General features: G+C 34.9%; 1 protein-coding gene across 3 annotated transcripts in view; it reads left to right on the top strand.

Annotated features, from left to right (window-relative positions):
- LOC150095098 (HEAT repeat-containing protein 5B) overlaps positions 1-27,031 on the top strand; it is a 665,516-nt gene that overhangs the window by 591,783 nt on the left and 46,702 nt on the right. For all 3 annotated transcript variants that reach the window (XM_090410861.1, XM_090410863.1, XM_090410862.1), the window contains one exon: positions 21,678-21,911. In XM_090410861.1, coding sequence (XP_090266987.1) covers positions 21,678-21,911 — 234 coding nt within the window. The remainder of the gene's footprint in view (positions 1-21,677; positions 21,912-27,031) is intronic.

The following is a 27,031-nucleotide window of genomic DNA, read 5'->3' on the forward strand; positions in this document are numbered from 1 at the left end:
TGTATTTAGTGATACAATAAAACTACTTGTTTTTCTTGCTTCTGCAGTATAGTACCTATTGAGGATAATGTTTTTCATGCTATAGGAACCTTTTCATTCCAGTTTTTAAAATTTTGAAAGAATAAATGTAAGTAAAAATTCATCTATTACTGAATAAAAATTAATCTTCTGTGTATTATAAGAAGTGGATTATTTCTGGTAATCTACAACAGAATATTAGAATGTGCGAAATATATATTGTTAAGACAAGAGTCCCTGACAAAAAGAAAAAAAAGTTATGTAATGAACTTAGGACATAATTCCAGTGATGATCAGAAATTATTTATGTATACATATAACTATGTAAAATGTTGATGCTGATCATCAGTGAATAAAAAAAAAAATTCATAGACTGAGTGAAATATAAAAAATATAGAAATAAATACACCTGACAAGTACAGTGAATTTTACATGATGATTTGTTGCTCCATCAACTCACATGTATTCCTGTCATGTGTCAGTTCAAACTAGTCCCATTGTTACCATATTGTTATAGTCTGTGTGACAAACTGTTTTTTGTGCTCTGATGATGCTAGTTATAATACCAGTGAAATATCAGCAATAAGTCAATACATTATTTACTTATTAGTCTGTGTTCCAATATATACCGTCAAAATTAATCAACATGTACAATGAACACATAAGCCTTTCTACATGCCTGTCATGCCTAGATGAACCACCATTATTAGTTCATTGGTTTAGCTACTCCCTATATTTGTTTTCTGAGCTACCAATTGTATACGGCTGCTGTTTATTATTGGTTAGTTATTTATATTTGGTGTTACTTAAGGGTCAAAGCCAAATAATTGGGAGGAAACCTCCACATGGCCTTTAAGGCATGCGGTGAACTGACTGGGGCTTATGACCTAATGTCCAGTCATCACGTTCACATGGTGCTCCTCCATTAGTAAGCATCCACTGGATACTGAACAAGCAAGGATGGGCTGGTAATTTGGGACTTAGCCGACCAATTATTGGCTTAAACCACAAATAAACATGTGGAAAGGCTTATGTGTTCATCGTACGTGTTGATTAATTTTAGCAGTATAGATGAGAACACAGACTGATAAAAAAAAAATAATAATAACTATTTATTAACTTATTGCTGGTATTTTATCCAGCATCTTCAGAACACAAAAAACAGTTTGTCACAGTACTCGAGACAACAACAATGCGGTATAATAATGGCACTAGTTTGAACAATTGTAACGTACAACACAAAGACTAAAGTCCTAATTAGATGCCATCTATGTTGAGAGGGGAAAAGAACAAAAGAGAGAGAGAGAGAGAAAGCAGATATTAATTTGGTCTTAAGGTGACTGTCTCCCAAATCTTTGGCAAATTTATACAGTCATATGTGTCAATGCTTTGACTGTAAAGAAAAAACACGATTGTTATTTGATGCCTATAGGATCAACAGGTAAAACATGCCGGCTCGGATGTTGCCCTGATCAATAAGACCCGCGATACCAATTGAGCGATTGGGGTTGGATTGAAAAGTGGGATACCAAAAGGAAATAGAAACTGAAAACAGAACTGTTATCAGTAGGAATGTGCAGACACTGGAGATGTCAGGAAAATTAGACTTACTTCATGAGGTAATGAAGAGATATCGGTGTGATATACTAGGATTGGCAGAGATGCGATGGACATCATCTGGAGAGATCAATGGATGCGAAGTAATATGGTCAGGAGTAAGAAGGAAGCCAACTCCTGCTTCATGACACCAACACGAAGCAGGAGTTGGCTTCCTTCTTAACTAGGCTACAAACCAGTCAATGAACGAATCATAGTAGCAAGATTTCAGGCAAAACCATTTAACATATCAATAGTTCAGATATATGCACCCACATCTGACAGCACAGATGAGGATATTGACTTATTTTACAAAGATTTGACAGAGACAATAGAAACAATACCAAAGCAAGATGTGATAATTATTAAAGGAGATTGGAATGCCAAAGTTGGAATAGATAATGATGATTGGGTATGGGTCATGGGAAAATATGGTTTCGGAGAAAGAAATGAACTAGCTGAAAAATTGTTAGAATTTACTGTGGATCACAAGATGATGATCTGTAACACAAGATTCCAACAAAAGGAGTGTAGAAAATGGATGTGGCGATTAAATGATGAGAAAACCAAGAACATGATTGATATGATTACGATTAAAAGAAGATGGATAACAGCAGTGTTGAACTTTTCAAGGAGCGGATATAGACTCGGACCATAGTTTAGTGATTGCAAACATCAAGTTGAAATTAAAAAAGAAAAATTATTTTTGCAGGCGTAGACTTCTGTGGCAATTTGGTTCAAAAGATATATTTTGGTGATTACACCACATTTTTTATTATTCAGTTATACAAAATACTGAAATAATAGTTCCCGACAAGTTTCATAAATCATAGGATTTACAAAACTTGTCGGGAACTATTATTTCAGTATTTTGTATAACTGAATAATAAAAAATATGGTGTAATCACCAAAATATATATCTTTTAAATATTATTTTATTATTATTATTATTATTATTATTATTATTATTATTATGGGCAACTACAGGGAGTCCTTAGACTCATGGAGGGAGGCCCTAAACGTCATGTCCACACAACTATACGACATTCTCACAGTATCTATCATACCTTTCCTTGAACTCACTCACCATCATTGCACCCACAACAAACTCGGGCAGCTTATTCCACTCATTTACAACTCTAAAAGTAAAGAACCCAGCTCTAACACCCTTGCTAACCACACTCTTTCCCAGCTTCCATAGGTGTCCCCTAGTTCTCCCACCACCAGTCCTGATCTCAAAAATATCCTCTGAATTAATCCTATAGAAACCCTTTAGCAATTTGAATGTCTCAATCATATGTCCCCTTTTCCGCCTATCAACTAATTTCTGCAACCCACAAATCTTCAACCTGTTCTCATAAGGTTCATTCCATAGACCTCTCCACCTCCTCCCCATCAAGAAAAAACCTAGGTGACCAAATCTGGGCACAGTAGTCTAGATGATGTCTTATCAAAGCTCTGTATAGAGATACAATAACTTGCTTGTCTCTGCTCGTCAAAGTATTTTTCAACAACCAAGTGAGTCAATGAGCTGATTTAGCCACTTTTGCAATGTGCCCCCTAAACATCATCTCCCTATCCACCAACACTCCCAAGTCCCTGGCCTCATCAATCTCCTGGAGTACAGTTCCACCAATGTGGTATACTGCTGCTAATCTTTTCACCCTAAAATGCATAACCTTACATTTTGTCACATTAAATTGACATCCATTCTCCTTAGCCCAGAACTCCAATCTATCCAAGTCGTCCTGCAAGATTTTGACATCTTCTGCATTCTCTATTGCCCTACCCAACTTTGCATCATCAGCAAACAAATGAACTGTGCCTCTTAGATCCTTCCCTATATCATTAATGAACAAATTAAGCAGCAGTGGTCCAAGAACAAAACCCTGCGGCACACCACTAGTCACAGGCCATCTTTTGGACTCTACTCCTCAATAAACTGCTCTCTGATATCTCTCCATCAACCACCCACCTATCCATCTCACCAACCCTATATCCATTCCCATATGTTGTAGTTTACGGATTAGAATTCCATGTGGAATCCTGTCAAATGCCTTAGCCAGGTCCAGCAGTATCACTGTAAACCCATTACCCTTATCCAGTTCAGCCGTCACTGTGTTGTAAAACTTGAGCAAGTTACTGAGGCATGATCTACCCTTCACAAAGCCATGCTGTCCCCCGTACAGTATCTCATTTTCATCAATCCATTCCTGTATTTTTCCCTTGACTACTTTCTCCAAGACCTTGACAACGACTACTGATATGCTGATCGGTCGGTAATTTGCAACAGTATTCTTGGATCCTCCTTGCAGTGGAACTATTTTCCCCTCTTTCCACACCTTTGGGACTAAACCAGATCTGAGACTCAGATTAAACAACATGGTCAAGGGCACTGATAATTCTTTAGCCACTTCACATAAGACCATTGCCAGTATACCATCCAATCCCACAGATTTATTCATATTAAGGTTCTGTAATAGACTATTCGCCTCCACTTCATTCATCACAATTCCCGTATAAACTAACGGTTCCTTCATTTTTTCAATGTCGCCACCTGGATGATATACTCTTGCAAAGTGCTTGCTCAGTAATTCCACTATATCAACTGATTCAGTGACCTCCTTACCATCGGCATTCCTTAAAATCATTTTGCCGCGTACAGTTTTTTTTTTTTTTCTTTGCAGTATTTTGAAAGAACTGTTTGGTATTCTCTTTAGCTCGCATAGCTAGTTTCCTTTCATAATCACTTTTGCTTTTTTTACCACACTCGTTACCCTTCTACCCTGCACTTTATACCGTTTGTGTGCCTACAGGTCACCGCTTTCTTTAAATTCCCTCCACAGTTGTTTCTTTGTTTGCAGCTCAAGCTTAATTGTGTTATTCATCCATTTAACCCCTACTTGTTTTACTACTCGGACCCTAGGTATACAATCAGCCATAACCTCCTGTAAATGCTCCTTGACCACTTCCCATGCTCTATCGACATCCAACCCTTGCAGTTTTACATGCCATGGCACTGATACAAGCAATCTCCTAAGCTTGCCAGCACGGTAATTCCACTTATACCCTGTCTTAATCGAAAATTCCACACCTTTAGCCACCTCCCAGGTCAAGACCTTATGATCACTCTCACCAATAGGTGGCAACATGATCGTATTCATTACAGTCAAATTCTCAGATGCTATTACCAGGTCAAGCACTCTGAAACTTCTAGTATTTTCACTTACATTCTGTCTCAGATAGTTATTCCTTAATAATTGAATAAAATCCATTTCCTTCCTCACATGTGTCCTCTCCTCCTTCCAATCAGTGTTACCATAGTTTAAATCCCCCACAGTGGCACACCCAGGGAGGGGGACCCTGGCCCCCTCCAAATGAAAAAGGAAAAAAACACTAGAAAATTTTCCAAAAATCTTTTTCTAATTAAAATTCTTTTTTTTTTTATTTATGTTGTGTCGTGTCTTCTATTTCTATACTACTTATGAATTAGCGATCATTGCAGATGCTCAGTAATAGGTCGTATGCAATGCGTAGTGTGTATTCTCAAATCGTCTACTCAACTCCCCCTCCCCAAGATTAAATCTTGAGTGCGCCACTGATCCCCCATGATAATTACCCTCCTTCCACTCATTTCATCAATTTGTTTATGCATACTATCTTCGCCATCTATTCCATCACTTGGTCTATAGCAACACCCAGCCGTATATTTTGTTCTGCCAGTCTCAATCTCACACCAAATACCCTCAAATGAGCTCTTTTCACTATCCTGCGATACAACTTCAATTCTCCTTGGTTGCAGTTCATCAGCTATCATCACTAACACTCCTCCTTCCATTTTATTCTCTCTGTCCCTCCTAAACACACTATAACCTATACATTCTATCCCACTAACTATATCATCTTCTATCAGCCATGTTTCACTAATGCCAATAACCTGTGGCCAGGAAGAGCCAATCAAGGCCAAAAATTCTTTCTTCTTGTTCCTAATACTCCTGGCATTAGTATACATGAAATGCAGAGGTCCCTTTGTCCCACTCCTATCTTGATGCGCTATTCTAACTATCCCATTTCGATTTCTTGTCCTTAGTACTAGCTTGGGTACATTATATACATTCTTACACTCAACTGTCTCACTGATGTCTGCATATCCACTTCCCCCCCCCCCTCCTTGGTAGTTCTAGTTTCCCTGGTTCTGCACATCCATTTTCACTTCCTTCAGCAACACTTTTTCCAGTCTCTGCACATCAAATCCATTCAAATTCAAAAATCCAAACAAGCCATTAGGAAAAAGAAAACCAGGACGTCCTCTTAAACGATTCAACGATGACTTCTAAGGCCGGAACAGGCCATACTAGGCCTAAATCCTTGATACGTATGATGATGATGAAGTATGAAGAAATGCACCAACTGTGTAATATGGTATAGAAAGAAGGGAAAATGCCAGAGGAGTGAGTGAAATCAATATTAGTGACATTATACAAGAAAGGAAATAAGCTAGAATGTAAAAATTATAGAACAATTGCCTTGACAAGTCACCTTGGTAAAGTGATGATGATGATATTGACAGAAAGATTGAGAACACAATTGGAAGCCTACCTTGCAGATGAGCAAGCAGGATTTAGGAAGGTTAGAACTACAATTCAACAGATTTCGACAATGAGGTTAATAGCAGAGAAAGCTAGGAAAAAAAAAAAAACATACATACTTGCTTTGTTGATTTTCAAAAAGCATTTGACAGTATTGACCAGAAAGTGACATTAGCAGTTCTAGAATCCTATAGAATTGATAAAAAACGAATAGCTATATTAAAAGATGTTTATCAGAATGCAGTTGCAGCAGTTAGAATAGTTGATGATTTGTGGAAACGGTTTAGAACAAGCAGAGGTACTAGACAAGTACCTCTGCTTGTACAAATATCACCAAAATCACCAATCATTTTCATCGCACATTTAGAAAGAGCAATGGACAAACTGAAGGAAGATGAAAAAGGAATATCTGTACACAGAATGAGAATTAACAATCTGAGATTTGCAGATGACATTGTTATAATTGAAGAAGACGAAAGAGAACTACAAAAACATTGAAGCTGTTAAATGAGGAAGGGAATAGATTTGGACTTGTTATGAACTTGCAAAAAACAAAGACAATGGTATTTGGTGAGAAGAACAAGAAACAAAAGATACTAGTGAATGGAATTTATATAGAAAATGTAGACCAATTCACATATTTGGGAAGTAATTTTGACATATGATTTGGACTGTAAAAAAGAAAGGATTTCAAAGGGAAGAACAAATCTGAAGGCCATGGATAACATCTGGAAAAGTAAAGTGATCAGCATGCAAACAAAACTAAAAGTACTGGAAACATGGGTAATAAATAAGGAATCAAGAAAAAGAATTTTGGCATTTGAAAGAACTTGTTACAGGAAGATTCTAAGAATAGGATGGGTACAGAAAATCACAAATGAAGAGCTCTATTGGAAGATACAACCAAAAGAGAATCTAATGCAGAAGATTATAAAATGGAAGTTGCAATTATTTGGACACATCTGTAGAATGAGTAAGAACCAGAAGATAAAGACATTTATGTTTGGTATTTTGGATGGTTTAAACAGAAGAGGTAGACCATACAGAGAATGGATAGACGATATAAAGGACTGGTGTGGAATGGGTGTACAGGAACTGCGACACTGTGCACTGGACAAAGAAAAGTGGAAGAAGATAGTGAAGGAGGCATCGGACACCAACGGGCAGTGAGCCCATGGTTCGTGATGATGATGATGATACTTTTTAAGGTTTGGAGTATGTTTCAAGGTGTCTGTTGATTCATTCCAAGAACATCCTTTCTGACTTATATAAACAAAAGTGCTGCACCTTCTGTGCAGCACTTTTGTTTTTTTTCCAATTGATCCTGTGTGCAGGGGTATCTAAAGTATGGTCTGCTAGACTTGACTTGCCATATCGAGTGCCAGATGTATTTATTATGTTCACTGAGGCACCAAATATATGGAGCACCAAAAATTCACAAACAAGTTACACCCTATTATGGATAGTATAAACAGTCCCACATATAAACTTGCTAGACATTTAGCCAAGCTACTAGCCAATCTCACAAACATTGTTAAAAATTCTACCCACCTAAAAAATATTTTAGAAAACCATACCTTAAAAAGTTTAGACATAATGGTGAGTTTTGATATCACCTCACTATTCACAAATGTGCTGTTAATTGAAACCCTCGATTTACTAAAGTCACACTTCCTCCCCTGATATATTTCAACTATTTAAATTCACAGTACATGAAGGTTATTTTACATAGAAAGGGAAAATATGCAAACAATTAGATGGGGCAGCAATGGGCTCCTCCCTTAGCCAACTTCTACATAAAATCCTTCGAAAAGCAACATAGCGTAGCCAAGGTTTTGGCTACGCTATGTTGATAATGTGCTTGCTATTTGGTCACATGGCCCAAACACATTGGGTGCATTCTTAGTCCATTTAAATAGACAAAACCCAAAAATCCACTTTACAATGGAACTGGAAGCTAATGACTGTCTGCTCTTCCTAGATACATTAATCACACATCTTCCAGATGGTTCCTTATCATTCCCAGTTTATAGAAAACCCACACATACAGGGAGATATTTACACAAACAATCGCACCATGACCCATCTCAACAGTATGGCATCCTAAAAACACTAACCAACAGAGTTAGAGCAATTTGTTCCAATGACATTGCTCTCACTGCTGAACTTTCCCACCTACGTCACACCTTCTTAACCAATGGCTATAATCCCCATAAGATAGATAAAATACTAAATGCTCCCCAGAAATCCCCTACTGTCTACCACAGAAAACTACAACAAAACTGTCACCATCCCATACATTAAAGCACATCTGAAGAGATATCTAGAGTGCTTAATAAACATCAACTACGCACCATATGTGAAATTGGCAACTCTCATCCATGGACATAATCTCTCCTGTATCACATCCAGGAGTCTATGAAGTGCCCTGTTCAAGCTTACTATTGACAGATAGGAAGAACTGTGGACATCTGCCTCAGTGAACATAATAAATACATCCGGCACTATCGCTATGGCACGTCAGGTCTAGCAGACCATGCTTTAGATACCCCCTGCACACAAGATCAATTGGAAAAAAAACAAAAGAAGCTTTTATAAGTCAGAGAGGTTGTTCTTGGAATCAACAGAAGCCTCGAAACATACTCCAATCCCCAACAAGTATGGCTGTATAAATTTGCCAAAGATTTGGGAGACAGTCATCTTAAGACCAAATTAATACCTGCTTTCTCTCTCTCTCTCTCTGTTTTTTTTTTTTTTTTTTTTTTTTTTTTTTTTTTCAATGTAGATGGCACCTAATTAGGACTTCAATCTTTGTGTTATATGTTACAATTGTTCAAACTAGTCCCGTTGTTATACTGCATTGTTGTTGTCTCGCATACTGTGGCAAACTGTTTTTTGGGCTCTGAAGATGCTGGATGGAACCGCAAAATATCAGCAATAAGTTAATACATAGTTATTTTCTAATAAGTCTGTATTCTCATCTATACCGTTAAAATTAATCAATATAAACCACAAATAATATGATGATATAACATGATGAGATTTCATGCATGCTGGGGCATCATCTGGTTAAACAAGGATCCCTGCTGTTTTCGTCAGGGAGCTGGGGAACGAGCAGTGAAAAGTAATCTACTGGAACAGACTCAAGCTTTTCTAGAAGAAGAAAAACAAACCTGACATCAGAAGAACTGAAAATAGCAATCGTCAGTATAAGGAGTATTAATGGAATGGAAATCAAGCTTGCAGAAGAACTGGAAAAGTACATTGCATATATAATTGGCATCATTGAAATTGAAACAAAAAAACAAGTAAGGTCTTACTAAATAAATGTAACATGTTGCATTCAGGCAATGAATAAAGAAAGCAAGGAGTACCGATAGCATTCAACACAAAACATGAAGATAAACGACACTCAGTCAAAACGGCTCACACCCTGTTACTCCCACCCCTAATCTTGATTCATCATATTCTATATCCTTCTCCTTTCCCCTAGAAATATTCTATCTTTCACCTTCTTCCTGAAGAATTCACAGCCGACCATCGAAACTCAGGTTTTAAATTCGCATACCTTTGTTTATCCGCAAGTCTCCCACATCTTTCTATTTCCATATTTCTGCTCCCCCCTCCCTCCTTTCTGTCATACTTCAGCAGTGGCATATTAAATGTTTATCACTATATGCCTCATGCTGCTCCAAAAGAAGACAACTAAGTACATCCTACAAAGGTATGTCCAAAATTATTCCTTCTTATATTCTTCATGTATGTATGTCTTTAAAATAGCAATAATGCCCTAAAATATTGAGTGAAAACCAATGACATCATAAAAGGGGCACTCTTAAAGAAAATAGGCAAAATAGCCATAAAAATTAATTTTAATTTAGAGGAGTAATGTGGAAAATTTTCCAGAAATAATATCTTTGAAGATGAACTTCTTGATTGGAAGGCACTTTTAAGTAGAGTTATGGGGGCAGACTTCAAAATGGAGAAATGGACAATGAAACTTATTTGTGCCTATGACCCCACAGAAGGTTCTTCCAAAAAAGAAGTGGAGGAATTTTACAAGTCACTAGAGTGGGCAGCTCACATAAAGAAAATGTAAAAAGTGGTTCTTCTTGAAGATCTACACAGCAGAGTAGGAAGTGAATCCTACCACGCATATAGAAATGTTTTGCGGAAATTGAGAGAAAAGGGCAATTCCTTTTCTCCCTGCTGGATTTTTGCTCAGGATACAGACTAGTTATTACTACCATATTCCAACATAAAGGCATTCAACAGTTCACATGGAGAGAAAAGACAAGAAATAAGAAAAGCCTCATTGACTATATTATTGCTGATAGTGATATCTTAATGCTGATTCAGGATACCAGAGTATACAGAGGATTTGAAATTGGAAGAAGAATAAAACTGAGTATCACATTAAAATAATGGTATGTAAAAAAGTTTAAAAAAATAATTAAAGTTGAACAGCTTTTACAGGCAAACTGTAGACTCAACTATACAAACATCATTGAAGAAAGAATGAAATGTTAAAAGAAGAAGAACCGAACCTTGGACTCACATTGGCAAACTCTAAAGAAAACATTGATTGATTCAGCTGGAGAGGCATGTGGTGAAGTTGTCTTCAAGAAGAAGAAGACAAAGAAACAATCCTGAAAAAGAGAAAGCATACCAAAAGTTTCTAGTAGTTAAGTTGGCAGATCTAAAAGAATACATGGAAAAATGTAAGAGCTGAACTGCATGTGAAAGTAGCTAAACAAAAGTCATGGGAAGACTATAGGATGAATACAGAAGGTAAATATCAGAATGATAGGAAAATGTTCTGCAGGCTATGAGAAAGTCGATAAATGGTGGAAAGGGTACTGTAAATGGAATCAAAGATGATAAAGGTGCCATGAAAAGTGAAGATAATGATATCCTAGATGTCTGAAAATTATCTTGAAAGACTGTTAAATGAAGTGACAGAACCACACTAGAACATTTTCAAGAGGAAAACAAGCATATCAATGCTTGAGGTAGAAAAAAAGTTATCAAAAACTTGAAAATGTGGAAATGCAGCTAGATTAGATGATATTTGATCAGAAACACTGAAACATGGAGGTATAAAAATTTTGCAGTGGCTACACTGCATAATTTAGAGCAGCACTTCCCAAACTGTGGGCCGTGCCCCCCCCCTTGGGGGCTGTTAGTTTGTTGAGGGGGGGCATGAAATAATGAAAACAAATTTAAAATGTTTTAAGTGTGCCATGTCTTAAGTGTGTATGTAAGATGCTAAAAATGTAATATTTGCATTTGATTTTTTGCATTTAATATTTGCAATATTCGCTGTCTATGTTTTGTATTGAATATAAATACAATAAATATTATAATAATAAATGTCTGTATTACGATTTTTTTTCGATGGGGGCCCGTGAAATATTTTAATTTTTCCAAGGGGGGGCCTTAGATCCATACGTTTGGAAAGCACTGAATTAGAGGACCTGGTGAGAAGGTCCAGATGATTGAAGTAGAGCTCTCATCTATAATAAAAGGGAATTAAGCTGAATGTGAGAATTGCAGAGTAATTTCTCTACTAAGTGTTCCAGGTATTATGCAAGTACACTTGAAAAGAGTCTGAGAAAAATGTGGAAGAGAAACTGGAAGAAGAAAAAAAAGAAAACTGGATTCAGACCAAATAGAAGTTATGAGGATCAGATTGTCACTTTACAACAAATAGTTGAAAAATCGGTGGAATACGACAAAGATCCATATATGTTTTGCAGATCTAGAAAAGACATATGACAAGGGAAAAGCTTCTTAGAACACTACAGTTATATGGGGTAAATGGAACATCATGCAGAGCAATAGTCTATATTTAAGTTATAGGTCAGCAATTAGAATTGAAGGGAATACAGGAAGATGGCTGGATGTACAATCAGGTGTAGGACAAGGGTGCACATTATCTTCACTATTATTCATCACCTGTATGGATCACATTATAAAAGAAAGTGTCATTGAATCTGATATATTAGAACTGATACCAGTATTTTCTTTATAAATTGTGTAATAGCTATAACAAATTTGGCATGAAAATCGGCAATAAAAAGGCCAAAATTATGAAAATATGCAGAAATACTGAACACATCAACTACATTCTGAATGGAGAGGCCAGAGCTATTTCAGCTATTTAGACACAATTTTTTAGTGAAGATGTATTATTAAATTTGGAAACAAACAACAGAATAATCACAGCTGGTATTATGGAGAGACAGTTGAATAAATTTATATGGAATAAGATAGCAAGGTTTTTTAGTAATTAAAGATGCTGAACTAGCAGTATATAAGACAGTGTTTAAACCAGTTTAAAGTTATGGGTCTGAGAGTTGGGTTTGATCCTTGATCAGAGATCACTGATATGAGAATTCTTAAAAAATTAGGGGCTTGAACAGATAGTATCAGTGGTAGAATCTTATTAAAATTGAATACATTAAGAAGGAACTTGACATTGTTTGCATTCAAGAATGTGTGATCTGGTAATATGGTCACTTAAACAGAATGGGAGACGAGAAGTTAGCAAAACAGTTGTTGGATGGCAGGAAAAAAGACCAAGGTCTGAGTAGATTGATTCAATTAGAAGTGCCGTAGAAGAAAGAAATGTTAGATACATCAGTGTTGGAGGACTGACATTAATTGGAATAATTTGGAGGAAAACTGTTGATAGGATACTATTAATGATGTAAACACTTAATCATGTAATTTTGGTATAGTATCCTGAACACCCTTTGAGATACATATCAGGAAATTGATGATGATAATGATTATTTATATTTGGCAAACAAATCTCTTTTACTCTCATATGTTTTTATAATTATGACATCATTATGTCTAGAGTTTATGGGATTCTATGTTATTCACTTCACCCAAAAATTTACAGGACACATATATAATATCACAAAAATTAATTATTATTAATTCATTTACCAGTAAAGAAAGTATTTCTATTCATACTCATTCTTTCTCTCCCTTATATTTCCCATTCTCACATGGCTCATTTATTTATTCGTATGAGGTTTCCCCCTTTCTCTCCCATCCCTTTGGTGGTGGTGGGGTGGAGCAGGTTGAGTCCTCCTAATAAGGGATTAGATACATATATTTTATGACTGCAAATCTGTGTGTGTGTGTGTTCATAAGACTGGTTTGTCTGTTCTGAAGGACGAAAAACCCAAGTTTCTGGGCGAAAAAACCCTCTATCTCCATATGAGACCAGCTGACTCACCTTTGTTGTTTCTCATGTCATGCCATAAAGATTCCTCATGTCATGGATGGGAATCAAACTCAGGTCTTTCCAACCAAAAGGCTTCGTCTATATCAGGGGTTGGGAACTGGTGGCTCTTGGCTGAACAAAGTGCGGCTCTTTTATATTTAATTAAAAGATACATAATTAATACAAACAACTAAATATTGTTTTTTGATATGGCCTGTTCATGGCACTAGATTCTATGCATGTGATGTGTGTTACGCATACCTAAAGTAACTAGTGCCATGCCGAAAATTTGAACTAATTGATCAGCTGTCCTGTCGTACGGATTTTAACTGTCAAAATAAATATTCTGTTAACTTATTTATTGTGGTACTAAACTGGTGTTTAATTTAGTATCAGATAATGTTATGCACAAATTAATTTTTATTATGTTATGTTGGCTTTATGTTTTTACTTGCAGGTAAATTTGTGATAATAACTCCTAATATGAGTTCAAGAAAAAGAAAAATGATCGAAGAAAACAGAGAATTCAATAAAATGTGTATAGAGAAATTTGCATTTATAGAAGTAAATGGAAATCCACAATGTTTAATTTGCCATCTACAACTTCTGTTGAACGACATTTTTGAGGAAAACATTTAAACTTCAGTAAAAAATATCCTGAGGGTGATAATAGAAAAAAAACTATTGAAGAATTACAAAAGAAAACATTGCTTCAGCAAAGAAATTTGTCAGCTTGGACAAAATCTTCATCGAATACTACTGAAGCGAGTTTTTTTGTTATCCCTTGAAATAGCAAAAGCAGGAAAACCTTTTACTGATGGTGAATTTCTAAAAAATTGCATGTATGTCTCTGAAATTCTATTTAAGTGTTTGAAAAATAAGGATGAGATATGTAAAAAAATTAAAGATTTACCTCTTTCGGCTAGAACTGTCAAGGAACAGATTGTAACAATTTCTGCAGAAGTTTCAAATATGCAAATTATGGATATGAATTTTGCCGATTTTATATCTATTGCGGTTAATGAATCAAATGATATTTCCGATATGGCACAATGCTGCGTGATGGTTAAATATATCACATCTTCCGGTATTTGAGAACTTCTTGATCTGCTAACATTTAAAGGACACACTACAGGTCAAGATATTTCAGAAAACCTTCTAACAAGTTTACAGAATAAAAAAATATATATTAATAATATAGTATGTATTGCGACTGATGGTGCGCCTTCTATAATTGCAAAAAAATAAGGGGTTTGTTAAATTATTCTCCACTCATATTCCACATGGAGTTATTTCATTTCATTGCATTTTGCATCAAAAAGCTTTTAGTTGCAAATTCTTTGGGATTATTACCACAACTAAAGAGAGTGATGGATGTTGTTGTGCCAGTGATCAATTTCAGGCGTCGAATCACAGACTTTTTGACACATTTTTAGAGGAACTAGATCAGTGATGGCGAACCTTTTTACCCAGGAGTGTCAAACATCTTTTTTTTTTTTTTAAATATTGACGTTGTTGATGTGCCACTTGCATACATGCATTATAAATTTAATTACATAATCATAGATGGTGACTTATACATATCATATTAGGCTGTTTATTTAATAGGACATTGATATAAAATTATGAATTCATATTATAAAATTAATTTAAAAAAGTGAAATTACAAACTTACATTACATTTAATGACTTTTCTGTTTGCTGAGTACTGGTAGAAAACTGCTTTATAGAAGGGCTATAGCGTGTATACCAATGGCGGCCCGTGAAGATTTAAGTGGTGGTGCTGCCTATACAAAATAATTTTAAAAAATTCTTTTTTTCCTAATCAGTAACCAATTTATTAATAAATAAATCTGAAGATTTATTTATTTACTTACTTGATTTATTTATTTACTAATAAATAAATCTGTAGATTTATTTATTAGTAAATTGGTTACTGATTAGGAAGAAAATAATTTTCTTAAAATTATTTTGTATATTCAGCACCCCCACTTAAAACTTCATGGGCCGCCACTGGTGTGTACATTTTAATGCCACACTGGCAGCACCGAAATCATTGCTCAATCTATTTCTCCCTTTTGATTTGATATTATTTAAGGCAGAAAATAGAGTTTCACAAGAGTATGTAAAAGTGAAAATTGTTAGAAGAGCTTTAGCAAAGATAAGAGCATGAAAGTTTTCGGGAAGGCTATTCCGCAAGCTTAGACTATCACTCTGAATTTTTACATGCAGTATCATGCAGACGTTCCTGCTCAAGTTCTTCTAATTAATTTCTAAGAGCAATAAACTTTCTTTTCCAGATAGGATTACACTGGAAGTCGGCTAGTTGCATTTCTAGATCTTTTAAATCCAACTACTCAAAGCCATCTAATTTAAGATCCATGAATTCTGTTTCATCAGGATACTTTATGAATTGGATTGTTTGTTCCAACATTCGAAATTGCTCATATCTAGAAGAAAACTGCTCAGTTACTGACTTTAGAACTGCGATAGATTGGTTGATATGTTGTTGACGATTTTTGGGGCTGGTTTCGTTAAAAAAAATTTTCACTCTTGGGAAATACTTAAAATTGTTACTTTCTAAATCACGTTGAAATATTTTGAGTTTATTCTCAAAGCTCTTGATCGTGCCAAACACCACATTGACAGATTTTCCGAAATCTTGCAATTGTATATTAAGTTCATTCAGGTGCAGTGAAAAATCTGTGAAAAACATCAGCTTACTGAGCCGAGCAGAATCGTTAAACTGAGAAAATTCGTGCTCCATGCCCTTCGTATTTAAATATAATTTAATTTCATTTAAATATTCAACAAACCGTTCAAGTACTTGGCCATGACTCAACCATCAAATATTATTGTACATTAATAGACCATTGCACACTGATTCAACTTCACTTAAAAGTGAATTAAATTCTCGTTTGTTTAAAACCCTGGCAGCAATCAAATTAGTTGCCTTTGTCACAATTCTCATCACATCATCCAAATCCTTTAAGCCTGATTTCGCACACAGTGTCTCCTGATGTATAATACAATGGAAACAAACCAGGGGATGACCAACATATTCTGTAAATTGTTTGATAAAACCGACATTACGACCAACCATATTAGCTTCGCCACCAGTTGTAATCGAAAATATTTTCGATAAATCTATCTGTTTCTCACGGAACACTTTAACAACACAGTCACATATGTCTTTACCTGTCATGTTTTCAGGTAAATTTTCTAACTTTATCAATTCCTTGTGCCTAGAATCACTGTGAACATACCTTGCAATAATAGCCAATCGAGCTGATGACGTAATATCTGTAGTTTCGTTGAGACAAATGGAAAAACAATGCCATGAGTTCAAGTCTTGTTGTATTTGATTTTCTATACTAGCATTCATTGATATAACTCTGTCTTTAAGAGTATTCCTGCTTAATGGTAACTCTTTCATGCGCTTTACAATAGCTTCCTTATTGTAAAAGTCCTGAAATAAAAATGGTGCACACTTTACGAACACTTCTTTAATATAATCACCATCACTAAGTGGTTTCTCATGTTTAACAATAGTATGTGAAATACTGTAACTTGTGGCTACTAAATTTGAAGGTCCTGAAACAAATTTAATTAAAGTCTCTGATTGTGATTCTGCCAGTTTTAGATGAAGTGATATGTATTCTTTGCGTTCTTCAAATTTTTTTTCTAGGAGCCATTTGTGCTTAGTTTCAAAATGTCTTCTTACATTCCAAGTTCTACTCACATATAGCTTTACAGAGAACTTTCTCGCCTGTATCAATAACACGATATTGTTCAGTCCAGGCATCTTGGAAATTTCTTCCACTTCCTTTCTGTGGTAATTTTAGTTTTTTATTAGTGCTAGCTGCCATTTGTAAAAGGGTTCACAAATTAAAAAGGAGCACAATTATATACAGCAGTAATGATTAATAAGAACTAACAATTACTGGAAATGAATTATACACCAGCAACTCAAATTACGTAAGTGGGAGACAATGCAAGACTACCACTACTTCTTTCAGCAGGGTTGCTAGATTTATTACCAGTACGTTCGCAGCAACCTTGTTACGTTTTACTCTCTATCATGCTACTAAATAACAGCTATTTAGTAGGTTTTGTTACGACGTCATCATATGTTGTTACTGTTTGCATTATTTAACAAAATTTACTGAATATATTGCAACTATAAAAATGTTTTCATTATTTACTCAGATAAATTTAATATTTAATGCCGCGAATTATATTTTCTGTTAAAGTGGTTTTAAATATGTTGAGAACTTGTATTACTCAGTCGAGAGACTCGGAAAGCATGCATGAACGAATTTCACACAGAAGTCAAATGAAAACTGTAAGTTTATAATATATAAAGCATGTATTTATAAGTTTGTATCATATAATATTGATAATAATTTTTATAAGTTTTTTAATATCGTATGACTATGCAAAAATTATAATAATTAAGAAAGAAAACATAAACTTAAAACGTACATTGTTTATAGGCTAGTTACAATAAAATAGAAATAGGCTAACTACAAAATAAAATAGAAATAGGCTAACTATAAAACATAATTCTTTCAATGAACCAAAACCTACCTTCGCCTTAACTGAGAGCACGATTGCACGATTTATCGCAATTTTTTCATCAGAATACAAATATCTTTCAACATCCAAGGTGTGTTACCTGGAATCCTGAAGTGTGTCAGTGCTGACACGTGTGTCATAGGTTCACCATCACTGATCTAGGTGATGATATTGCAAAGCCAGATGTGACAATGACTGATGGGAGAACAGAGGCTGAAGAGTTGCAGGTGCTTACGACATTACAGAGCCTTAATACAGCATGGCAATGGGATTAGATTTGCAATGGAATTATAAGCTCCTCTGACCAAGTTGTTCAATTTATGCCTGTGATGGGAAGGTGCTAATGAAATGGAAAGAGAGAAAAATAGCCCCACTGCATAAAGAAGATTCCAAAACAGAAGTAGCAAATTATAGGTCTAACAGTATCTTAAGAGTGGCGATAAAGGTATTGGAAAAATTTGTGAAAGACAAAATTCGGGATTTGGTTGGGAGGAATGTGATACTTAATAATGGGCAACATGGTTTCGGGAAGTGTAAGTCTTGCCTCAGTAATTTGCTTACATTTTATAATAAAGTGACAAAGGAGTTGGATAAAGGAAATGGCTAATCAGTGACACTGCTAGAATCCTGTCAAATGTTTTTTCAAAAGTATTTGACAGGATTCCCCATAGAACTATATTGAATAAATTGGAGCAAGTAGGAATGGATATGAGTTTGGTGATTTGGATTTCAAGGTTACTGATGGACAGATATCAAAAATTGGCTGATATGCCACATATCATGACAATTTTTCAATAATGACAAAATCTGCATAGAGGTTGGGCTTGGAGCGGAGGGGGGAAGGACGTTTGGTTTGTTTTAGGATATATTAGAAAACAATAATTAAGGAAAATACTATATATGGTATATCTGCATTACTAAAAGATATAAATATGTGAGCCTCCACAGCTCAGTTGATATAGACCAGGGGTCAGGAACCTTTTTGAACCAAAGAGCCATTTCACCAAAACAATAATTGAAAGAAAAGTATTGTTTTCCTGGTCACTCAAAGTTGCAGTTAGTTCAAACTTATGTAAATTTGTTTTTAATTCAGTACTTCCAGATATCAAATACCAGTTTTATGTTTGCATATTAATTTTTTATATGTTCAATAAATAAAACATTAAGTTTGATTAATCTTTTAATCAAAAAACATGTTTAAGTAAATATAATATTGCAAAAAAGTCAGAATTTGTATTGCAAAAATAATTACTCCAAACAAAAATACAATATTATGTATTTTAATAGATATTTCATCATCATCATCATCATCAAATTCCTGCCATGTACCCTCAAGGGGTATACAGGATTATGATAGTACTACATGAAAAATTTACATCATTACTAACTTCCTATCTACAATTTTCCTCCAGATCAGTTTGTTACTTGTCAAGACTCCAATATTATCAGATCTTATATTTCTGTCGTCTAAGGCACTTTTTACTGTATCAATCCACCTATATCTTGGTCTTCCTCTGGGTCGTTTTCCTGCCAGCCTGCGAGAGAACACTTGTTTTGCTAATCTTTCCTCGCCCATTCTATTTAAGTGACCATGCCACCTGAGATTAGCTCTGCTAATGCATTCCTGGATTCTGACAATGTCAGGTTCTTTCCTAATATCCTAGTTTTTAATATGATATTGCCATTGATGCCATCTGTTCACGCCTCTAATTTTTCTCAGGACTCTCATATCTGTGGTCTCTAGTCTTTGGTCAAGTGTTTTACTTCTGACCCAGCACTCAGATAAATACGTTAAAACTGGTTTGAACACGGTCTAGTATAGAGCTAATCTAGTGTTCCGACTAATTTCTCTCTTATTCCATATGAATTTATTCAGTTGACTTCCTACCATACCAGCTTTCTTGATTCTGTTGTCTATTTCTATATTTAATTTACCATCTTCACTAAAAATCTTGCCTAAGCAGCCAAAATGTTTTACTTCTTCTACGTTCACAACACAGTTGACATTTTCAACGAGTCTACCTATTTTCATTGTCTTCGTCTTTTTATTGCTGACCTTCATGCCATATCTATTGCAACAGTTATTCAATTTAGTCAGGGATTCTTGCAAACTTGTAATGGATTTATTTAGGAGTATAATCATCTGCATAAAGCAAAGAGCTGACATTAACATCTCCAATTCTGATATCATGTTTAATACCACTTTCCTTCATAATGTGATCCATATAGACAATGAATAACAGAAGGGATAATGTACATTCTTTTCTCACACCAGATTTGACATTAAACCATCTTCCTGTACTTCCTTCAATTCTAACTGCTGACTTACAACTCAAATAAAGACTAAGTATTGATTGATATAATGCCCATCGACACCATATAACTGTAGCGTATTAAATAGCTTCTCTCTTGGAACCTTGTCATATGCCTTTTCCAAATCGACAAAACTTAAATACAGATCTTTATTATATTCCCATGATTTCTGCACTATTTATCGTAAAGTGAAGATCTGATTATGACAGCCGCTATTTGGTCTGAATCCAGCTTGTTCTTCACCAAGCTTTTCTTCCACACTCAACCATTTCTCAAGTATACTGGCATAAATCTTGCCAGGAACACTCAATAGGGAAATACCTCTGTAATTCTCACATTCAATTTTATTTCCCTTTTCATATATGGGTACTATTAGAACTCTACTCCAATCATCAGGAATTCATCCCTCTGTCCAGGCCTTCTGAACTATGCATTGCAGCCACTGTAAGACTTTTATACCACCATACTTCAGCATTTCTGGTCGAATATCATCTACTCCTGCTGCCTTTCCACATTTCAAGCCTTTGATGGCTTTTTCCACTTCAAGTATGGATATCTATTCCTGACTGTATGCCTGTTGAGTGTTTTTTTACCACTGTGCTATCACTGCTTGTTTCATTTAGCAATTTCTCGAAGTAATTACTCCATACTTCAAGGATATCTTTTTCTCCTGTTTTCATGTCACCTATATCATCTCTAACTCGTTTTACAGCACTCTTTCCTCTATTTCTAAGCTTCTTCAACAACCTCCAGAATATCTTACCACCTTCTTGATATTTATTTACTATGTTCTTGCCAAAGTCCTCCCATGACTTTTGTTTGGCATAAATCTACCTAGTTTTACACAGTGTTTCACTTTCTTACATTTGTCTCTGTATTATAAAATTATAGTTTGTTATAATTCAAAATTGCTTAAAAAAATGAAATATATTCTTCTTGTTTTGTTTCATGAAAAAATATTGTTTATTATCAATAAAATTATACAGAGTAAACATGATAAGCACTATGAACACTCTGCTACTTGCGCAAACTGCATATAAACAACAGTGGGACTGCACAATGGACAGTGCCGCTTTACGTTAATAGCTCGCATCTCCCTATTACTTGCATATGTTTGCACACATAGCAATATGACACTGTGATAAACACAGTGCTGCTACAAGATGGATTTTTATTATTTTTTATACAAAATAAGAGAATTGTATAGGATTGTTGATGATAAAATTAAATATTACAAACAAATATAAATAAATTATGCATGAGCCGACCCTGCTTATGTCTATTCTTGTATATAAAAGTTCTAAATCTGTAGTTTTACATTTACCCTATTTCAATAATTTCAGGAAGTGTTGCAGTGGTGCCAATTGTTCTTTATTTAATAATTGGTGTTCTAAAAGAAACAGCAGTTATATCTCCTGAAAGGATACCTTCAGTAACTGTACCACCTCTTAGTACTGCACTGCAATGCCTCCGTATTCTTGTTTCCTCTCCTTTTGCACACAGCACTGTGTGTGGAAAAGAGTGGGTAGGATTGTTACAGAGTGCCTTGACACGAATTTTGGACTTTGGTAAAACAAGTAAGTATATATATATATATGTGTGTGTAAGTAATATAATATAAATGTAAGTTGATAAATTAAAAGCTCAACATATAATAGAATTCTACAGTAAAATATTTGGGAAGCACAGAAATGTTCCTCCTATTAATACTGTCATGTATAGTTGCCTATGCATGACATGTATACAGTTGCCTATACATGACATGTAATACTGTCATGTATACAGGCAACTATACATGACAGTTTTTTCTAGGCTTTCAACTAATTTCCAGGTTAATTGATTTTTGATGCAAATGAAATGAATGTTTTTTCCCTCCTGGAAACTCAGGTTTTTATTCATACATCTCATAAAAATCAGTCACAGAACTTGCACTGTTTCAGACAATAATGCTTATGGCTAAGAACTTGAGATAGCAGTTTTCTGCCATACTCTGTCACTTGTAATTCAAAATATTGGTAACTATGAACCCTACTATTAGTGACAAGGAAGGGCAAAGACCAACTACCTACTGATTTTCAAAAATCAGGGCCAAAAGAGTTTGCCTTTCAGAAATAAAAGGCATTAGAAGATTTATCATCATCAAACAGATGTCCAGAGACTCATCATGAGAGGTTTCACTGTCCATGCACTCACCACACTCTCAGGCAATGCATTCCAACCAATTTAAAAAAATAATTTTAGGGTGTGTTTTTTTCTGTTATTCACACTCTTGCTGCTTAGATAATTTGCCAGATGCTTTCAGTTTAGTCCAGTTGAAATGAGACATGGGATTGTAAGTGTTTCTTATGTTGATCATATGGTTTTTCTGCAATTAAGTTGAAGAGCATTCCACTCAAGATCCTACAGGACATGCTAAATCTTCTCTTGTTTATTTATCATATTTCTCCATTGCTTAAAAAGTCGAGGACTATTTTCATCCCTAAAAAATCGAATGCTAATCATCTTTCTCAATAGAGACATATTACTACAGTCTGTTCCACAAAAATATTAATAAAGCATTTCCAGAAGATATTTCCTCATGTTAAGCAAAGAACCTTCATTCTTGTTGATGAATGTGCCAAAAATATCATCATATTAACCTCCTTAATTTTTGAAGCTCTTCGATTGCAAGTTCCACTTATAATTGCTTCACTGGATTTACAGAAAGTTCTTGACAGTATCTCCCATACTGCTATTCTTGAAGCACTTTCAAGGATTGGTTGTCCTATTCTTTTTAAAGATTATATTTCTGAGTTATGTAGTAAGTTGTCTATTACAATTAGTATTAGAAATAAAACATTGTCTATTCCTTCTATATGTGGCAGTAGACAAGGAGATCCTTTATCATTCATATTTAATATTATTGATGGATTTCTTTCATCTATGGTGTTTTGAATGGATGTAAAATAAATGTGATGGTGTTTGCAGATGATTTGATACTTGTTGCTGAAACTAAAATGGGAGGAGTAGTTAGACCCCGCTGCTCAGTATTTTCCTCCCAGAGGTCTTGCTATCAATGAAGACAAGTCTTTTACCATTCCCCTAATACCATCAGGTCATGATAGGAAAGTGAAAGTCCAGGATTATATCTTTAATGTTTCTAACTGCTCTCTTAAACTTATCAGTATTTTGATAAGTTTAAGAGAGCATGTCTTGGGATGTTGCTGCTGGATGATGACCTTGGTTGAGTCAACTTTCACTATTTCTGGATGACCTTCATAAAGCTGCATTGAAGTCTCAGCAACGTGTTGCATTATGAAATCAGTTTGTGCTACCTAAATTATTCCGTTCTTTAATATTAGGGAAACCAACTTTAACCATCCTGAATAGACTATATAACCAAGTACATCAAGCAATCAGATCTTGGCTTAGACTACCATGTTGATATTCCAGTTGCTTATCTTCATGTGGCCATTAAATCTGGTGGATTAGGAATTCCTGCATTAAGATGGATGGTTCCTTGCTTTAAATATCTAAGGTTAAATGAACTCCTTTGATTCAATGAGAATTAACTAAAACACTGCATTGGACTTTTAATAGAATTAATACTGATTTAACTTTCTTGCAAGGAAGAGATGAAAAAACTTATATCTTGCAGTTGATGGGAATCCCTTCAGTGGCTCAGAGAGGTTCCTTTTCAACATCTTTGGGTATATGAAAGAACAAAAATGTTACCTGGATGGATAGACCTGATCAGGGCTAGGATAAATGCCCTTCCCACCAGCTATATTATGCCTAGCCTGCAGTGAGCATAATATAGCTACTGCATGTAGGGCTGGGTGTGAGTTCAGAGAGACTATGACACACACATCTCAATCTCAATGTTGTTTTTGAACCCACACCATTAGAGTTAAAAGACATGATGCAATATACATCATAAAGAACTAACTAGAATGGAAAGGATGAGTAATGAGAAAAGAGCCAAATATCAGGACTGTGGTAGGCATAAGAAGGCCTGACTTTTGGCATTAAAAGATGATAGTGTTAAGAGAATTGTCTCTATAAAAGAATATTTTTATACTCAGAGTGTTAGTATTTACACAAGGGTTCAATTCCAATTAGTGTAATGACTTTTAACTGTTTCTTTTAGAATCTGGAAAATCACTGACTCAAGGCCAAATACAAAAAATATACATTTAATAAAACTAAAATAATATATGTACTTTAATTAAAATACATAACTAACTACAAAATTAACTGGATCCAAGGCCTTTTAAATTAAATCTACACCTTAAAGATTTTCTTATCCAAAATATTAAAATCAAATCAAATCTGACTCATTCTATTATTGGATTGCTTGATATATACTTAATATATTATTCCTCCTGTCTCACTGAAGTATAAATATCTCTTACCTCTTGCAGTTCAGCCTATTTGATGCACAATTTACTAATTTTTGTACCAGAGGAAAAAAAGTAACATACCTAAGTTGAGCTAATTTTGTTGCCTTTTCCAATAGAAATAACAAATAGATCCAGCATCCTTAAAACAGATAAAACTTTCCAATCAGCTTTTCCTCCAACATTCAAATAGAACATCGACTGCAATATCTTCTTTTATTTACTAAATATTTGTTGACAATCTCAACTCCTCTTGTTTAAAGACTCGCAGTTCTACGATTCCTTTTCAGAATCTTCTATTAATATTCTTCTGACTGTCATGTAAAACTTAAAAACTTCCTAAGAACAAAATTTCTCTGGTCTGCGTTCTTAAACTTTCATTAGCTCTCTATTGTTTTTCTGATTACTCTGATACCCAATACTCTCTCTGTCAGCCCTCAATCACCCATCAAACTTCTCGACAAGCATGCGCACTCCATGTAAATGGCAAGCGAGAAGTTAGGCATAATGGTTGACATGTCTCTGTGAGCATAACAAGAATGTCAAAAAGACATTCTTGTTATTCAAGTTTTGAAAAGCACAACACTTGATAATTTAAAATTATCAAGTGTTGTGCTTTTCAAAACACAACACTTGATAATTTTAAATTACAATAACAGGATTGAAAGTAACACAATTATCAGAATCTAGTAAGTATATTAATTTCAAATGGTTTGCATTTCATTTTGACAATAATATCAAAATAGTACATTGTAAGTGACGATATATGTGTTATGAAACTAAAACTAATAATATATTAGCATAAACAATTTGTAAAAATATTCATAATTTTAAATTATGATTATTTTTATAATTGTGTTGTTGTCATCCTGCCTATCCAAGTCTGTGGATTGAACTAAGACCTAGATCAGGGGAATGAAGATAAATTATTATGTCTAATCCAGGTATCAAAAAGACATTGAATAGAAGAGTATGGCTTACTGCTGGCCTTTTTTGTTATAACTGTCTGAAATGGAGGTGTGTAGAGTCCTATAAGGATGCACAGGTGTTATGTCATAGTGCACATGACATCAAAAATACATTCCCTCTGAGCATTTCAAGGAACATTGATCGCATGAAGGATGATAAACAGGATACTTGGGAAAGGCATTGGTTAGGCTTCAACATATAATTGTAAAACATGCATCAATGGTGTGTCGGTGTGGGTGTATCAGTTACTGCCTTAACATTAGGGTACTGTAATACTAAAAATAAACTCTTGCAGTCTTAAGTTGTACAGTTCACATAGCATGTAAACCTGGAGAACATGCAGCTTTACAACTACATATGCCTAATAGCCTTAGTTGCTTTGGCTGATCTGAATAATCATTAATCAGTATTCTTGTACAGAAATAATTTTCTTCAAAATTTAATAAAAAAATAACTTGTCAAATAGTTCTTATGTCTTTTTCAGTTCTGATCAAGTCAATTTATTTTTTATTTATAAAATAAATAGCACCATATGTTAGCAAAATAGTAAGAACAAACATTTACATTAAGGACCTATTTATGGCAGTATGATATTTTATCAGTTATTTTATTAAAATATTGTTTTTTTTTTTTTATTTCTATCTTAGATCACACTCTAAGTTATTTGAGGGATATCATAAGTACAATTAATGTTTGTTAATTTAATTATTATTATTATTATTACGGGCAACTCCAGGAAGTCCTTAGAGTCATCGAGGGAAGCCTTAAACATCATGTCAACAACTATTCAGCTTCCACACAGTATCTATCATACCTTGCCTTGAACCCATTCACAGTCATGGCATCCACAACTTATTCCACTCATTCACCACTCTCTATGCAAAAAACCTAGTTCTAACACCTTGGTTAACCACACTCTTGCCCGGTTTCCATGTATGGCCCCTAGTCCTCCCACCACCAGACCTGTTCTGAAAAATATCCTCTGAATTAATCTTATAGAAACCCTTCAGTAATTTGAATGTCTCAATCATATCACCCCTTTTCCGTCTATCAACCAATGTCTGCAACCTGCAAATCTTCAACCTGTTCTCATAAGGTTCATTCCATAGACCTGCTATCATCTTGGTCATTCACCTTTGGATCCTCTCTACCTCCTCCTCATCAAGAAGAAACGCTGGCGCCCAGATCTGGGCACAGTAGTCAAGATGGGGGTCTTATCAAGGGTTGATACAGAGGAACGATAACCTGCTTGTCTCTGCTCGTCCAAGTATTCTTCAGTAACCAAGTGATTTGATGAGCTAATTTAGCCACTTTTGCAATGTACCCCCCTAAACTTCAACCCCTTATCC

This window comes from Typopeltis vanoorti, chromosome 21 (assembly GCF_054136105.1).
Source record: "Typopeltis vanoorti isolate ZY-2024b chromosome 21, IOZ_Tvanoo_1.0, whole genome shotgun sequence".
Lineage (NCBI taxonomy): Eukaryota > Metazoa > Arthropoda > Arachnida > Uropygi > Thelyphonidae > Typopeltis > Typopeltis vanoorti.